At 49.6% G+C, this 16,915-nt stretch overlaps 1 protein-coding gene across 3 annotated transcripts; it reads left to right on the top strand.

Annotated features, from left to right (window-relative positions):
- Nucleotides 1–244: 244 nt before the first annotated feature.
- LOC142823251 (butyrophilin subfamily 1 member A1-like) lies at nucleotides 245–15,365 on the top strand. 3 transcript variants are annotated; one of them, XM_089770634.1, is made up of 6 exons: nucleotides 245–589; nucleotides 3,182–3,466; nucleotides 9,813–9,903; nucleotides 11,444–11,453; nucleotides 12,710–12,747; nucleotides 14,792–15,365. In XM_089770634.1, exons 1-6 carry the CDS (start codon nucleotides 277–279, stop codon nucleotides 15,342–15,344), a joined length of 1,290 nt encoding a protein of 429 aa, XP_089626760.1. In that variant the 5' UTR covers nucleotides 245–276; the 3' UTR covers nucleotides 15,345–15,365. The 3 variants fall into 3 exon arrangements, 2 of the variants coding, with proteins under 2 accessions (XP_089626760.1, XP_089626759.1); XM_089770633.1 differs by lacking the exons at nucleotides 9,813–9,903; nucleotides 11,444–11,453 and adding exons at nucleotides 11,774–11,794; nucleotides 12,842–12,868 and having other exon boundaries at nucleotides 12,710–12,730; nucleotides 14,830–15,365; XR_016347285.1 differs by lacking the exons at nucleotides 245–589; nucleotides 3,182–3,466; nucleotides 11,444–11,453; nucleotides 14,792–15,365 and adding exons at nucleotides 11,774–11,794; nucleotides 12,842–13,210 and having other exon boundaries at nucleotides 9,809–9,917; nucleotides 12,710–12,730.
- Nucleotides 15,366–16,915: the final 1,550 nt, after the last annotated feature.

A 16,915-nucleotide genomic window follows, 5' to 3' on the forward strand; every position in this document is an offset into this window, starting at 1 on the left:
CCCCCACACACACACACACACACACAGAGTCCCTTGCCCACAGCCCCTCCTTAGCTCTCTGAACCCTGACTCCTGACGTCTCCCAGCCTTGAGCCCCTCCTTAAGGCCCGAGCAATGCTGGGGAAAGATGCTAGTGTGAAATATGCAAATTAGAGCCTTGTGTGATTAACTGATTCATTTTATGTTAAATCCCTTTTTGTTTATTTGTTTTGTCTTTTCCGCGCCCTGGTGCATTTTCCAGCCGAGTTCACAGTGGTTGGGCCTGGGCATCCTGTCATGGCCACTCTGGGTGGGGACATCGTGTTACCCTGTCGCCTGTCCCCCAGGATGAGTGCGGAGCACATGGAGGTGAGATGGTTCCGACATGAGTTCACTCCCTTTGTGCACCTGTACTGGAACGGGGAGGATGAGTTTGAGCAGCAGATGCCCGAGTATCACGGCAGGACGGAGCTTTTGAAAGATGACATCATGGATGGGATTGTTGACTTGGGAATTATCGATGTCAGGCGTTCCGATGAAGGACAGTACCGCTGCTCTGTTCAGGATGGTGACTTTCGTGAAGAAGCTGTACTGGAACTGGAGGTCGCAGGTCAGTAACATGGCTCTGTCGTCTCTTTTTAAATGGTTCTTGGACCCAAACCCACAAAAGTAGTAAGGCACCTAACTCCAGACCTCAGTCCAAAATTTAGGTGCCCTTGGGATCCTCTAGATAGTCATTAATTATATATTCTTTATGAGAGACAGAGAGAGAAAGGGAAACTCTGTAGTTGTGTGGTTACAGCACCAAAGGTGGGATACAGTCTCCCTGTTCTAATTAATCATTTATTATTTATCCGATCTGCCAACTAATTAAATCGCCACCAAAACTGCAGGAGCAGAGATGAGTTTTCCTACTCCCCGTGGCTGTACCCGATCCACTGCACCAGGCCCAGATTAAGGTCTCTGTAGGCCCTAGGCACGCTCATAATCACAGGCCTTTACATTAGATTCTATAGAAATATCTAAGGGTATGTGTGCACTGCGGAGCTATTTCAGGATGCTAGACATATCCAGAAATAGATTTTGAAATGACAGGCAGCTTTTTCTGATGTCCCAGTAACCCTCATGTTTAAGCGACATTTAGGAATAGCGAATTATTTTGAAATTTGGCGTTGGGTAGGCAGAGCCAGATTACGAAAATATACTCTAAATAAGCTCCACAATTTGCATAGCACAAGTTGCATAGCTTATTTTGACATAAGGTTGTTGTGTAGACACACCCCAGGGAGAAATGCCCAATCTCCTGTAACACTAAGGCTGTGTCTAGACTACGTGCCTCTGTCGGCAGAGGCATGTAGATTAGACAGATAGGCAAAGGGAAATGAAGCCGCGATTTAAACGATCGCAGCTTCATTTACATTTACATGGCTGCCGCGCTGAGCCGACAAACAGCTGATCAGCTGTTTGTCGGCTCAGCGTAGCAGCCATGTAAATGTAAATGAAGCCGCGATCATTTAAATCACGGCTTCATTTGCCTTTGCTGAACAAACAAATCTACATGCCTCTGCCGACAGAGGCATGTAGTTTAGACATACCCTAAGGCTATGTCTACACTGGCCCCTTTTCCGGAAGGGGCATGTAAATTTCACGAGTCATCGTAGGGAAATCCGCGGGGGATTTAAATATCCCCCGCGGCATTTAAATAAAAATGTCCGCCGCTTTTTTCCGGCTTTTAAAAAAGCCGGAAAAGAGCGTCTAGACTGGCCCCGATCCTCCGGAAAAAGTGCCCTTTTCCGGAGGCTCTTATTCTTACTTCTGCATCCACTGAAACAAAGTCTGAAAAAGAAGGTGGTTTCTTTAAAATAAAAAATTCTATCATTATGATGGAAAATTCACACAAGAATTTCCCTACGACGACTCGTGAAATTTACATGCCCCTTCCGGAAAAGGGGCCAGTGTAGACGTAGCCTAAGAGTTCATTGTATGTTATACCCGTGTGGTGTTTGTTGACTAAAGAGAGAAAATTATTAAGTTTGATTTAGCAGTTTTCTTTTCAAGTCAAGTGTTCATTTTCATTTGTTCATTTTATTTTCATTTTTTTGGCTCTAATTTTTTTGTAGGTCCTAAACTTTTTCACAGGCCCTAGGCACTGGCCTTATTGGAATTTCTGAGGGGTGAGTTGAGCTGTGGGAAGGGCTGATGGCTTCTTCTCCAACCCCTCACTGCTGGGTGAGGAATCAGCCCCAGCCTTGCCTGGCTGGCTGGAGCATGTGGGAGGGAGGCTGGGGCAACGCGCCTTCCTGCTTTCCCCCAGCGGCCTGGAACATGGGGGAGGGAGGCTGGGGCAGTTCACCACCCCCGCCTTCCCTAGGTCAGCCAGAATCAGCCCCATGGTGAACCATGAAGGACCATGTGGGAGGGAGGTGTTCACACCCATCACACACCCCTGCATAAGGGCCTATGTTGTTGGGTTGAGATGCAGCAGTTGGGGTTAATGGCTCTTAAAGCCAAACACTCAGCAAGTAGTGAACAAATACTCAAAAGCAAGAAGAAGATTGGGTGATGTCATCACAGTGGCCTCCAACAATGGACAACACCGCTTCAACTTCCCTTTGCTATACTAACTGCTTTTTACTGTTTTGTTATTTGTACTTATGTTTTAGCCTCCCACATCCATGTCAGCTCCCCTCCCCGGTCAGCACAGGGCGAGCATGACTTCAAATAGGCCTCTCCTTGCTTTTTTGTTCCTTTATCTTTTTTTCCCCATAAATGGGATCGTTCTGCAACTGTTCCCACCTGCGCACTACTGACTCTGCTATAAAACATGATCTGAACACACTCTGCAAATCCACAGCAGGCTTCTGCCAGGCCTAGGATGACTTTGTTCCCAGCACGGTTCTCTTCAGTGCAGGTATCAGTGGATCCCCCATTGGTCTGGGCTGGGACAGGAGTAAAGAGGGAACATTTCCTCAGCTCAAGTGCATTTAAAGCAGACAAAAAACCGAGGTTAGTGCAGCATTGCTCAGATGTGGCCACCAGGGGCTTTTCATACAGCCACCGCCTCTGGGCTGCGACAGTTTCATTAAGTCAAGTTTCCTCTTTCCAGGAACATCAGTAAAGTGCATTCAATTATTTTATTGGAAATGTGAATGTTTATACGCTCGGCTGTAGGCTCATTTCATTTAACACTGATTCATTCCAGCTCTAGGCTCCGCACCTTGCATCTCTGTTGAGGGTCACCAGGACGGAGGGATCCAAGTGGTGTGTCAGTCGGCCGGATGGTACCCTCAGCCTGAGGTGCTGTGGAAAAATCCCAAAGGGCAGCCTTTATCTGCATCCACTGAAACAAAGTCTGAAAAAGAAGGTGGTTTCTTTAAAATAAAAAATTCTATCATTATGATGGAAAATTCACACAAGAATTTGTCCTGTTCTATGAGGAACACGCACCTGGACAAAGAAAGGAAATCAGTAACCTTCTATATATCAGGTCAGTTACTACCAAAACCCCACTCTCTGTCCTACCAGCAAGAATTAAAAATCAGGTTGCTAAATCGTACAAAAGTCCCAGTGTGAATACCCCCTCACAACTATATTTCAGATGAAGTGAAAGTGGATGGCACAATCCAAGAACTACGATTTGATTGGGATAACAGAGACTTGGTGGGATGACTCGCATGACTGGAGCGCTGTCATGGAAGGGTATAGACTGTTCAGGAAGAACAGGCAGGGGAGAAAAGGAGGAGGAGTTGCACTGTATGTAAGAGAGCACTATGATTGCTCAGAACTCCAGTATATAGAGGGAGAAAAGACTGTTGAGAGTCTATAGGTTAAGTTTAGAGGTTTAAGCAACAGCAGTGATGTTGTGGTTGGTGTCTGCTACAGGCCACCGGATCAGGTGGATGAGGTAGATGAGGCTTTCTTTGGAAATCTGAGAGAAGTTTCCAGATCGCAGGCCCTGGTTCTCGTGGGGGTCTTTACTCACCCTGACATCTGTTGGCAGAGTAATACAGCAGTACACAGACAATCCAGGAAGTTTTTGGAGAATGTTGGGGATAACTTCTTGGTACAAGTGCTGCAGAATCTGACCAGAGGCCGTGCACAGCTTGACCTTCTGCTCAGAAACAGGGAGGAACTAATAGGGGAAGTGGAGGTGGGTGACAACCTGGGAAGCAGCGATCATGAGATGGTAGATTTCAGGATCCTGACCAAAGGAAGAAAAGAGAGTAGTAAAATACACATCTTGAACTTCAAAAAAGCAGACTTTGACTCTCTCAGAGACCTGATGGACAGAATCTCCTGGGATGCTAATATGAAGGGGAAAGGAGTCCAGGACAGCTGGCAGTATTTTAAAGAAGCCTTATTGCAGGCACAGAATGAAACTATTCCATTATGTAGCAAGAGAAGCAAATATGGTAGGAAACTGGATTGGCTCACCAGGGAAATCCTTGGTGAACTTAAGCACAAAAAGGGAGCTTACAAAACATGGAAACTTGGACAGATGACTAGGGAGGGGTTTAAAGGTATAGCTCGAGAATGCCGGGGGGGTTATCAGGAAGACGAAAGCACAATTGGAATTGCAACTCACAAGGGATGTGAAGGATAACAAGAAAGGTTTCTACAGGCATGTTAGCAAAAAGAAGGTGATCAGAGAGGGTGTGGGGCCCCTGCTGGATGAAGGAGGTAACCTAGTGACAGATGATGTGGGGAAAGCTGAAGTACTCAATGCGTTCTTTGCCTCTGTCCTCACGCACAAGGTCAGTTCCCAGACTAATGTGCTAAGTGACGCAATACGGGACTGTGATGATTATGGGGGTTAGCCAGAAGCCTGGGGATTAAAGGGTTAACTACACTTAGCCAGGTGGAGTGGCCAATAGGAATGTAGGTAGGAATTTCAAACTGGGACAAAGGAGTTTGGGTTTTTCCCTCCTTTGTCTCTGAGAGTTCCTCTGGATCTACAGAGAGAGGCAGACAGACATGCCTCTCTCCCCAAGAACCAATTCTTCACTTTCTGTAAGTAGGGTAAAGTTTAGATAAATCCATCAGGTTTTGTTGTTTTAAGGTTTTGGGTATGGGATCTGCTGTCTTTGCACTATTTAGGAAATGTTTTGGCTTTTCTCTGTAACTAAGTTCTAGGCCCCTGGAGTTTCTCCATGAGTACATTTTGTTACTAGTCTGTCTAGTCATGATGCTTGCAACAGGAATATTGTGATAATAAAAGTTTTCTCTTTTCTTTTTATTAACCTTAAAAAACCTGCAAAGCTTGCAATTCAAAAGAAAAACCTGTGTCCTTTTAAAAATCCTGGGTTCTCAAAATAATCCCACATCTGCCACCACCCAAATTAATAAAGAAAACCAGGGGAGAGACTATTTGGGAAAATCTCACCCCTCAATTAAAAATCAGGGCACACAATTAACCACTTCTAGGTTAATAAAAAGAAAAGGCTTTTGATACAGTCTCCCACAACATTCTTGCCACCAAGTTAAGGGAATGTGGATTGGATAAATGTATGGTAAGATGGATAGAAAGCTGGCTGGAAGGTCGGGTCCAGCGGGTAGTGATCAATGGCTTGATGTCACGATGGCAGTTGGTTTCTAGCGGAGTGCCCCAAGGTTCGGTTCTGGGATCGGTTTTGTTCAATATCTTTATTAATGACCTGGATGAGGGGATGGATTGCACCCTCAGCAAGTTTGCAGATGACACTGAGCCGGGGGGAGAGGTAGACATGCTGGGGGGAAGGGATAGAGTCCAGAGCGACTTGGACAAATTGGAGGATTGGGCCAGAAGAAATCTGATGCGGTTCAGCAAGGACAAGTGTGGAGTCCTGCACTTGGGACAGAAGAATCCCAAGCATAGTTACAGGTTGGGGACCAACTGGCTAAGTAACAGTTCTGCAGAAAAGGACCTGTGGGTTACAGTGGATGAGAAGTTGGACATGAGTCAACAGGGCACCCTTGTAGCCAAGAAGGCTAATGGCATATTAGGCTGCATTAAGAAGAGCCTTGCCAGTCGATCCAGAGATGTGATTATTCCTCTCTTGGCTCTGGTGCGGCCACATCTGGAGTATTATAGGAAGGATGTGGATGCATTGGAGAGGGTCCAGTGGAGGGCAGCCAAAATGATTACGGGGCTGGAGCATATGACCTACGAGGAGAGACTGAGGGACTTGGGTCTATTTAGTCTGAAGAAGCAAAGAGTGAGGGGGGATTTGATAGCAGCCTGCAACTTCCTGAAGGGAGGTTCCAAAGAGGCTGGAGAGAGGCTGTTCTCAGTAGTCACAGATGGCAGAACAAGGAGCAATGGTCTCAAGTTGTAGTGGGAGAGGTCCAGGTTGGATATTAGGAAAAACTATTTCCCTAGGCAGGTGGTGAAGCACTGGGATGGGTTACCTAGGGAAGTAGTGGAGTCTCCATCCCTAGAGGTATTTAAGTCTTGGTTTGACAAAGCCCTGGCTGGGTTGATTTAGTTGGGATTGGTCATGCCTAGAGCAGGGGGCTGGACTTGATGACCTTCTAAGGTCTCTTCCAGCTCTATGGTTCTATGATTCTATGAATGTTGGATAAAATGTACTCCAGGGATTTTGTAGTGATCCCAGAAACAAGCATTTTAAATCCAGACAATTCAGGAAAAGCGACGAGGAGTCCTGTGGCACCTTATAGACTAACTGAAGTGTAGGAGCATAAGCTTTCGTGGGCAAAGACCCACTTCGTCAGATGCATGTAGTGGAAATTTCCAGAGGCAGGAATAAATATGCAGGCCAGGATCAGGCTGGAGATGATGAGGTGATCCAATCAAGGAGGATGAGGCCCACTTCTAGCAGCTGATCTGGAGGTGTGAATTCCAAGGGAACAGAAGCTGCTTTTGTAGTTAGCAAGCCATTCACAATACCAAATTCTACAGGCCACTTTCCTCAGATCCCACTAAGGAATACACTAAGAAACTGCACCATCTGCTCAGGACACTCCCTAAACAAACACAGGAACAAATCGACACACCTTTAGAGCCCCGACCAGGGTTGTTCTATCTATTACCCAAGATCCACAAACCTGGAAATCCCGGACACCCCATCATCTCGGGCATTGGCACTCTTACTGAAGGACTGTCTGGCTATGTGGATTCTCTGCTCAGACCCTACGCCACCAGCACTCCCAGTTACCTTCGTGACACTACGGATTTCCTGAGAAAACTACAATGCATAGGTGATCTTCCAGAAAACACCATCCTAGCCACCATGGATGTAGAGGCTCTCTACACAAACATCCCACATGCAGATGGAGTACAAGCTGTCAGGAACAGTATTCCTGATGATGCCACAGCACAACTGGTGGCTGAACTCTGTGAATTTATCCTCACACACAACTATTTCAGATTTGGTGACAACATATACCTCCAGACCAGTGGCACTGCTATGGGCACCCGCATGGCCCCACAATACGCCAACATTTTTATGGCTGACCTGGAACAACGCTTCCTCAGCTCTCGTCCACTTACACCCCTTCTCTACCTACGCTACATCGATGACATCTTCATCATCTGGACCCATGGGAAGGAGACTCTGGAAGAATTTCACCATGATTTCAACAGCTTCCACCCCACCATCAACCTCAGCATGGACCAATCTACACGGGAGGTCCATTTCCTGGACACCACGATACAATTAAGTGACGGTCATATCAATACCACCCTATACCGAAAACCTACCGACCGCTATACTTACCTGCATGCCTCCAGTTTCCATCCCGGACACACCACACGATCCATTGTTTACAGCCAAGCACTGAGGTACAACCGCATATGCTCCAGCCCCTCAGACAGAGACCTACACCTACAAGATCTTCAACAAGCATTCTGTAAACTGCGATACCCACACGAGGAAGTGAGGAGACAGATTGAGAGAGCCAGACGTGTACCCAGAAGCTTCCTGCTACGGGACAAGCCCAAGAAAGAAACCAACAGAACACCACTGGCCATCACCTACAGTCCCCAGCTAAAACCTCTCCAACGCATCATTAGTGATCTTCAGCCCATCCTGGACAATGATCCCTCGCTTTCACAGGCCTTGGGAGGTAGGCCGGTCCTTGCCCACAGACAGCCTGCCAACCTGAAGCATATTCTCACCAGCAACTACACACCGCACCATAATAACTCGAACTCAGGAACCAATCCTTGCAACAAACCTCGGTGCCAACTCTGCCCACATATTTACACCAGCAACACCATCACAGGACCTAACCAGATCAGCCATACTGTCACTGGTACATTCTCCTGCACATCCACCAACGTAATATATGCCATCATGTGCCAACAATGCCCCACTGCTATATACATCGGCCAAACAGGACAGTCCCTACGTAAAAGAATCAATGGACACAAATCTGATATTAGGAATGGCAACATACAAAAACCTGTAGGGGAACACTTCAATCTTCCTGGACACACAATTGCAGATCTAAAAGTAGCCATCCTGCAGCAAAAAAACTTCAGGACCAGACTTCAAAGAGAAACTGCTGAGCTACAGTTCATCTTTAAGTTTGACACAATCAACTCTGGATTAAACAAAGACTGTGAATGGCTTGCTAACTACAAAAGCAGCTTCTGTTCCCTTGGAATTCACACCTCCAGATCAGCTGCTAGAAGTGGGCCTCATCCTCCTTGATTGGATCACCTCATCATCTCCAGCCTGATCCTGGCCTGCATATTTATTCCTGCCTCTGGAAATTTCCACTACATGCATCTGACGAAGTGGGTCTTTGCCCACGAAAGCTTATGCTCCTACACTTCAGTTAGTCTATAAGGTGCCACAGGACTCCTCGTCGCTTTTGCAGATTCAGACTAACACGGCTACCCCTCTGATACTAGACAATTCAGGGTTACCATTACATTTCCAGGAAATCCAAATGTTAACTCATGAAGTGCCCTGCAGGGACACCGGATAGCAGGGAAAGCTCTTGGGGAGGAGGGGGAGAGGAGCTTTCCAAAGATCTCCAGCCCAGCTAAAGTGCAGGGTTTTTTGTGAGCCACTTATCCTGGGGCCCTGGGCTGCAGCCACTAAGCCTCTCTGTGTTACCTCACCCTGACAGGCGGATGGTGGGGGGGACGTGTAGCTCTGCTGGCTGCCCTCCCCTCCACTGGGCTGAAGCCATGTTCCCACAGGTGCCAAGGGAAGCTCCATCCCTGCACTGCCCTCACCTGCAGAGTCTGTTCCTGCAGCTCCCATTGGCCGAGAAAGTTGGCCAATGGGAGCTGCAAGAGGTGGTGCCCACAAGCAAGCACAGGGCAGCGTGGCCTGTCCTGGGCTATCTGCTTCCCACCCCCACTCCAAAGCAGCTGCCTCTGGTTAGTGTCCTGCACCCCAACCTCCTGTCCCAGCCATGAGCCTTCTACCACACCATATCAATGTGCTACTCCCTCACCCCCATCTCAGCAAGAGTTGGTCCATTCTGACTGACACTTTTACAAAATGTTTGGTTTGAGACAGACACCCCACAGGGACCCTTCTGCCCTGATGGTTTCAGTCTGGGAATTAATGAGAAAATTAAAAGAAGGCGCTTCCAGGAGAAGCATCAAGCAACGTTCATAAAGGTGATGTGATGAGAGAGATTGAGAGAAGGCAATGGGGAACTAGGACTAGTAGCATGTGATGGTATTTAATACCCTGATTGATACTATCAAAAGTGGATGAGCAGAAACTGGTTTTGCAATTGGTTTCTGCCAGTTTTTATATTGCAAGGAACAATGTTTCCCACGTGTATTTCACACAGTGTCTAATGTGAAGCATTTGCCTACAATGTGCCTGTCGCTACTCTTTCCAAACTAGGGGGGCTTTGTGTTTCAGACTCCTTTTTCCCCAGAGCCTCTCCCTGGATGGTGGGCTGGAGCGTGACCTTGGTGATTTTGTTGCCGTTCATCTGCCTGGCTTCATTTCTGTTCAGAGTAAGAGGTAAAACTCAAAGGGGGAAATAGTGTGTAACCGGAACATCAGAATCAGAGTGAGAAATGCTGACTTGGCATGAGAAGGATCCTACCATGAAGGGTGGAATAAGGCAGCCTCCCCAGAAACCTTGTGAAAAGGATGAAAGTGTTCCTCTGTGAGAGCTTCATGGGGATGTGCAGGGAGGATTCCTGCTCCATCTCCAAACACATTAACAAGCAGCTCTCACCTGATTGTCTTAACTCCCTTTTAGCAAGACAAACCCACCAGAAGTGCCCTCCCCAGGATCAGTGCCTGGCGATGAGATGTCCTAGGGGGACTTTAGACGTCTCTAAAGTTATAACACGTTCTTGGCTCTTGGTGATTCATTCACCTGTTGCCCATTCTCCTCTCCCCCACCTCACTGTGCTACAACCACTGCCTGAGGTTGCCCGAATGTCATGGGAGGGATCCAAGGACTGGCTGGGGAAGCTGGTTGGGTCCCTCCAAAGATCCCAGGCAGCTGCTCACAGAAGCAGCATGTTGGCAGGGCTGCTCCAGCCCGTCCCTTTGCCTCTTTTGTCTTTTGAAGTGACTGGCTCAGCCCCTTTAGTTTCAGGTGGAAAATCAACCTCATGGGGCTCAGTCCGACCCAAACCCCCACTGCAGACCAGGCCTGAGTCTCAGCTCCACTGATGTTCAATGTTCTTGGCGCTGGATCCCCCTTCCCCCGGCTCCACAGAAATACCTGCCCCGTGGGGGGTTGATGTTCATTTCCCCTGTGTTCAGATTATTGCAGCATGACTGGACAGCTTAGTCCTGCTACGGTGGGAACTCTGTCAGGTGCTTCGATATTCAGACTCACATGTAAGCAAATGTCCAGGCTTGGGGCAGACAGACACAGACAGACAGAGGCAGACTGACAGACTACATTTCGGAAGAGGAAGCTAAACAAGGAACAGGGCCGTTTGCTCCCTGTCTTGGGCTCAGGGCTGTGTCTACACAGTGCCCTTATCTCAAATTAAGATACGCAATTTGTGCTGTGCAAATGGTATACTTATTTCAACTTTATTTCAAAATAGGCTATTTCAAAATTAGAGGCTGTCTACACAGCCTCTAATTTTGAAATAACACCCTCCTTTGAGACATCCCTTAACCCCCATGGAAGGAGGGGTACCGAGATGCCGAAAAAGCTCATCCATTATTTTGAAAAATATTTTGAAATACTGGGTGGCTTGTGAAGACCTGGGGTAGCTATTTTGGGATATCCCTAGTATCCCAAAATAGCTTTCATATGTAGACTATGTAGACATAGAGTCAATTCTCAAGGCACCAAGTTTTGAGGTTCTCTAGGAACCAAGTGTCACGGATCCATTGGATTGGTGCTAAGTCCCAGTTGAGTCTTGCAGAAAGCTATTTAGGCAGATCCCAGAGGGGTCTCACTCTTCCTTCAGAGTCGGTCCCTCAGCCTCACCATCCCCTCAGCTGGGCCTCTGGGCTCCAGCCCTCCTGATTCACACCAAGAGCTCTTCCCAGCAAGTCCACACTGAGATAAGCTCTTGGGATGTGCCTGTGTGCACCGTGGGATCTAATTCAACCCCACAAGTATTTGCTGTGACATAAACCAGCCTTTTCCAAACAGAGCAGGATTTGTTCATCATCTGGCCTCCATCCTCGGCCTTCCCTATGGGCCAAGCCTGGGTGCGAGGTGATGTTCCTGAAAGAAAGGCCTGCCCGGGTGCTGTGTGTGACCATCACTGGAGAGCTGCAATGGCTTGGTAGAGGGGCAGCCTGGTCATCACTTCAGGATTCATAGTGAAAGATTCCTTTAAATCTAGAGGTATTGAAAGATTCTCCAAATAATTGTGATTGTTTTTCTGTTGCAGGGAAACATCTCGACACCATCAGTAAGTTCCCTCCTTCTCCTGGGAGAACCAGTTTTATGTTATGGAAGATTTTTACACAAATGTGACAATGACAATGTGACAACCCTAAGCAATGCTGCCCATGCTAATTGCGTAACTAGTCACTGCAGTAACAGAGTAGGAAGCCAGCGCTGTGCTAGTGTCTTAGGGCAGCGGTGAGCAACCTGCTGTCCTTCTCGGGGGTCACAGCGCTTTGATCTGGACCGGCCAGTATTTTCTTTTCCTGGCTTGGCGAACAATGTATACACAGTGGGGGTGGGGGCAGGGGAGCAGCCCGGCACTTTAAATTAAAGGGGCTGCAAAAAAGAAAAATGTTCCCAGGAGGGTGGGTTTGTTTTGGGGTTTTTTTGCACAAAATTTTTTCCCAAGTCCGGTTGCAAATGGGAAAAGATTGAGCACCACTTCCTTAGCGGGGACAGAATGGATCCAGTATCCCAGGGTGGAAGGGGGGAGTGTCCATGTACTTGATGCTTGTGAGAGAAATGCCTCCCTATAAAGAACGTCAGAGAGGGGCTGGTGCAGCTCAGGAGAGAAGTAAAGATGTGGCCAGTGGGGCTGGCTTCATGTAGAGTCAGTGCCCACAACCTCAGCATGCTGGCACTTCATGAGTCAGAAATGTGACTTTTTGCCTGACTCCAGGCTGGAACGCTGGCCATGGGGAGACTTTGAGGCTCCTTCTGCCTTTCCTTGTCAAGCTGACACAGCTCATACCCCTCACACAGCTGCGCCAGTGTGAAAAGTGACTTGCACCAGGGTTTATCCTGTATCCAGTCCCTAGACCTGTATGACACAAAACAATGCCCAGGAGATCAGCCTCAGTGATCAGTAGCTGGGGGCCTGTGGTCGTTAATTTCACACAAGAGATTTTATGGCCTGGCCTTTCTCTTTATTATTTAGGTACATTTCGCACAGAGCTCGGTAAGGACCTTTTTGTTGTTTTTTATTTCTCTCTCTGATTCAGTCTTTTATCACATAGTGAAGCTTGTTGTCTGGCTTAATTCTCACCCCCATTTCTGTGTTGACTTTCAGAGTGGAGGAGAGCCCTACGTGATGCAGGTAATTACAACTAATGTCTAATCAATGGATGACCCTGCTCTGTCACTGTGTAAGAAGGTGAAAATATAATAAACAGAATAGAATATGTTCCTGCTGGGAAAAGAGAAGGTGTTGGGGTACGAGGAGTAAGAGGCAGAGAACATCCAAGTGTGTCCTGGTTACAGATTGCTCCCCCCCTCTGGAGATAATCCTGGGTCTGCGTGTCTGAGTGGGTATTCCTCCTTAGGATCCCAGCCCTAGAGTCAGGGAGAGGAATGAGAGCGGGGACCAGACACAAAAGTTCAAATCTAGAATCCCCCTGATCCGTGTTCAGCTGGTGCCTGTTTTCTCTTCTCTCTGCCCACAGAGATCTCCCATTTCTCCCTCTCTGTTAGATCCCAGCTTGCAGCTGGTTTTAACCCTCTCCATCCTCCAGTCCTTCATTTGTACCAATGAAACCCTCTCTCCTCTCTCTCCACCACTGAACACCTTCTCTTGTAGAAGCCCATAATTATCTGTCTGCCCCTGATGACTAGCCGTAGACGTTTAATTAGGGGTGGAACGAGGTGTAACGATCGTTCGGAACAGCACTCCTAGTCCGAACGATCTAGTCCGTGCCGCGTGTAGCCGAGGGCACGGAGTCCGAACGGACATTTAAAAATGGCGGTGCCCAGCAATATGCTAATGAAGCCCAGGAAATTCAAATCCCGGGCTTCATTAGCAACTCCGTATGACTACATTAACCACCCTAGTGCGAACTAGGGTGGTAGTGTAGACATACCCTGTATTAGTCTGTCTGCAAAGACAACTAGGGGTTCTGTGAAACCTTTGGGAATGTCTACACTGTCACCCTAGTTCGAACTAGGTTGGCTAATGTAGGAATTCGAAGTTGCAAATGAAGCCTGGGATTTAAATATCCCGAGCTTCATTTGCATCTTGCTGGCTGCCGCCATTTTTAAATCCCCCTTAGTGCGGACTCTGTGCCCGTGGCTACACGTGGCATGGAGTAGGTAGTTCGAATTTGGCTTGTGGAGTTTTAGAGGTGGGGGGTATCTCTATAACACAATAGAAATCAGGTCCAAGCACCCTCTCTCTTTTCTTGTCCATCTACACTCCTGCCTCAGTTTTATGCACAAAAGCTGATGTTCTAATAAATCTGTTAGTCTCTCAGGTGCCACAGGACTCTGTATTCCCCCCTCCCCCCCATACATTGGGGGGAATCCCCTGGGTGTTCCCTGTGAGCCCAGGGCATGGGTGAAAGACAAGGAAGACATGAGGGGTCATATGCCCCCAGCACTGTGGGAGGGAGGAAAAGGGGCTGGCCTGTGGGGCCACTGGTGGGGGGGGCTTGGTGGGTCAGCAGGGGTCTGGCCTCCCCACACTAACCAGCAGCAGTGGGGGAAGCAGGGGGATGGGGCCGGGGAGCAGAGTGAGCCGGGGTCACTTGCTCTGTCTCTCCCTCCTGCTGCCATTGAATGGGGGGGGGGGCAGACTCCCACTGCTGCTACTGGTGTCCCCTCCCCCCCCCGCATGCTGCTATTCTCCTGGGGCTGCCTCAGTGGGGGGAAGAGGCCAGTCAGGAACAGAGCAGGGAGGGGGCAGAGCAGTGGCAGGGGGAGGCGCAGCCTGTGCTGGAGGGGGGTTGTCACAGCCCTTCTCTGGGTTGGGGGGGGGGGGTCATGTGGCTGGTGGCCTCCAAGTCCCCCCCTCACCAGTCACCTCTGCAGGGCCCCTGATCCCCATCCAGGGACAGATGGTGCCCGAGGGGGAAGTTTGAGTCTCAGGTCGGGTCAGTAAATCTCTGGGCTCTGTCACTGGCCGGTGGGATGAACCTCAGGAGCGAAAGCCGAGACCTCAGAGCTGGGCGCCCCTGGAGGCAGGAGAGTCCCTGAGTCACTGCCCAGCTGGGGCAGATTCTGTCCCTGACACCATCGACCCCCCCAGGGCCGAGCTCTGCCCCTCACGCTCTGATTCTCCCCCAGCCAACGTGACTCTGGATCCAGACACGGCGCATCCCCAGCTTGTCCTGTCGGATGATGGGAAAAGTTTGAGTCTGGCAGAGACACGGCAGCCACGACCCGACACCCCGGAGAGATTTGACTCTGTGCCCTGTGTGCTGGGCCGTGAGGGCTTCACTTGGGGGAGACATTACTGGGAGGTGGAGGTGGGGGATGGGCGATACTGGGCTGTGGGGGTGGCCAGAGAGTCTGTGAGCAGGAAGGGAGGGATCAGCCTGAGCCCCAAGGGCGGGATCTGGGCTGTGGGGCAGTGGGGGGGTCAGTTCCTGGCTCTCACTGACCCTGAGGCCCCCCTGACCCTGAGCCCCCCCAGCAGGATCCGGATTTGTCTGGACTGTGACCGGGGGCAGGTGACATTTATCGATGCTGGAACCGAGGCCCCGATCTTCACTTTCCCACCAGGCTCCCTCCCTGGGGAGAGAATCCGACCCTGGATCTGGGTGTGGGACACAGACACCGAGCTCCACCTGTCTCCCTGACAACAGCCCCTCTGGCCTCACACACCCAGTCTGTGTGACCCTGGAGGACTCCCCTGTACCCAGACCCTGGCTCCTCCTCTCTATGGTTCCTTCTCCACCTCCCTGGAGCAGCAGGAGGAGCAGAGATGGGAACTGGGCAGGGGCAGAATTAACAACTGGGCTGGGGACAGGTGGAGGTGGGGGCTGGGCAAGGGACAGGTGGAGGTGGGGGTGGCAGGACACAGAATTAACCCATTAGGGTTGGGGAGAAGCTGGAAGCTCTGCAGCAGCAGGAGGCGATTTTCAGAGATCTGGGTCCATTGGCACAGCCAGAGGGGAAGGGATAAAATCAGGACAAACAATGGGACCAAATCAGAGGCCCAGCCCCTGCCCCAGGGTCCCCGGGCACATTCTTGGGGGGAGGCTCTCTAGGTCCTGCCTGAGATGTCACCCCCTGCCTAGCCCCTTGGAGCCGAGCTGACCCTTCAGAGTCCCACATGCTGAGACCCCCCAGTCTCCCAGAGCTCCAGGCCAAGGTGATCTCTGTCTGGAGACACGCACAGGCCCAGAGACTCTGCACACAAGTCCCATCCCACAGTGCTCAGTCTCTTCGCCAGACAAAGCACAAGACAGTTAAGAGCAAGTTGCACAAAACGACCAACCCGACAGCTCTGCCCCTCACTCTTCCACCCCCCCCCCCCCTGCCTTGAGGGTTCTGGGGGCCAGCTGGGCTCAGGAAAGCAGCCAGTCTTGGCTCCTGAAGCTTCTGCCTGCTGGGAACTTTGCTGTCTCCTGCAGAGCTGGAGACAAGGAGCGAGCTCCAGGCAGGGGCTGGGCTATTGCAACGCTGAACGGCGCTGCCTGGAATTGTAACTGCTCAGAAAATCCCTGGCACGATGCTGTGAGCCCCCAGCCTGAGTTACGGGAGATGGGAGTGTCTGGGACAAGCCAGCAGGCCTGGCAGGGAGCTGTCTAAGATAGCCAGTGGGAGGCGCTCACCAGAGGGGAATTGCATGAGGAATCCAGGCCCCTCTCCTCTCAGTTTGGGATAATGCTGGTTACTGATACTGTGTATCTTGCAAACTGTTTAAATCGATACTAGGAACTTCCCAGAATTCAGGTGTGACCACAGATGTACGGAGCCTCCCTTTGTCAACTGCGCACCCAGAACCTTATCTGAAATGCTTCCTTTAATAAATGTTCTTCGAGTGATGTCACTGGGGGAGCTCCAGTGTGGTGTCGCGTCATCCCAGTGCCGCAGATGGGAGTTTTCATTTGCAGTAGTCAGCTGGACCGTGCATGTACTGTGGGCTCCTCGTGCCATTTGCTTGCACAGTCTGCCTCCCACCAGATCCTTCTTCACTGTCCTTGGAACGAGCTCTTCTCCTCAGGGGCTTTTTCTAGTCAGAGATAGGAATTTAGTTGTTAGTTTCTACACAATAGTTTTTCTAGTTGTGTCAGTTAAATAGTTATAGTAGTAATAGAATGTGAGAGTTGTGCTGTTTAAAAACAGGCCGCTTGTTTTCAGCTGTTTGTACACGGTAGTTAAGAAAGACGGAAAAGTTAAGACGACAGAGAGAAGACTCTTCATA

Source organism: Pelodiscus sinensis, chromosome 19, assembly GCF_052426305.1.
Source record: "Pelodiscus sinensis isolate ZL-2025 chromosome 19, ASM5242630v1, whole genome shotgun sequence".
In the NCBI taxonomy this organism is placed as follows: Eukaryota; Metazoa; Chordata; order Testudines; family Trionychidae; genus Pelodiscus; species Pelodiscus sinensis.

What these genes read in the sequence shown, in the direction of transcription:
- LOC142823251 (XM_089770634.1), top strand. Translation starts at nt 277, where the DNA reads ATGGCCACTCTGGGTGGGGACATCGTGTTACCCTGTCGCCTGTCCCCC. An exon ending in ACTGGAACTGGAGGTCGCAG is followed by an intron (nt 590 to 3,181) that starts GTCAGTAACATG and finishes GATTCATTCCAG; the next exon opens with CTCTAGGCTCCGCACCTTGC. An exon ending in AGTAACCTTCTATATATCAG is followed by an intron (nt 3,467 to 9,812) that starts GTCAGTTACTAC and finishes TTTGTGTTTCAG; the next exon opens with ACTCCTTTTTCCCCAGAGCC.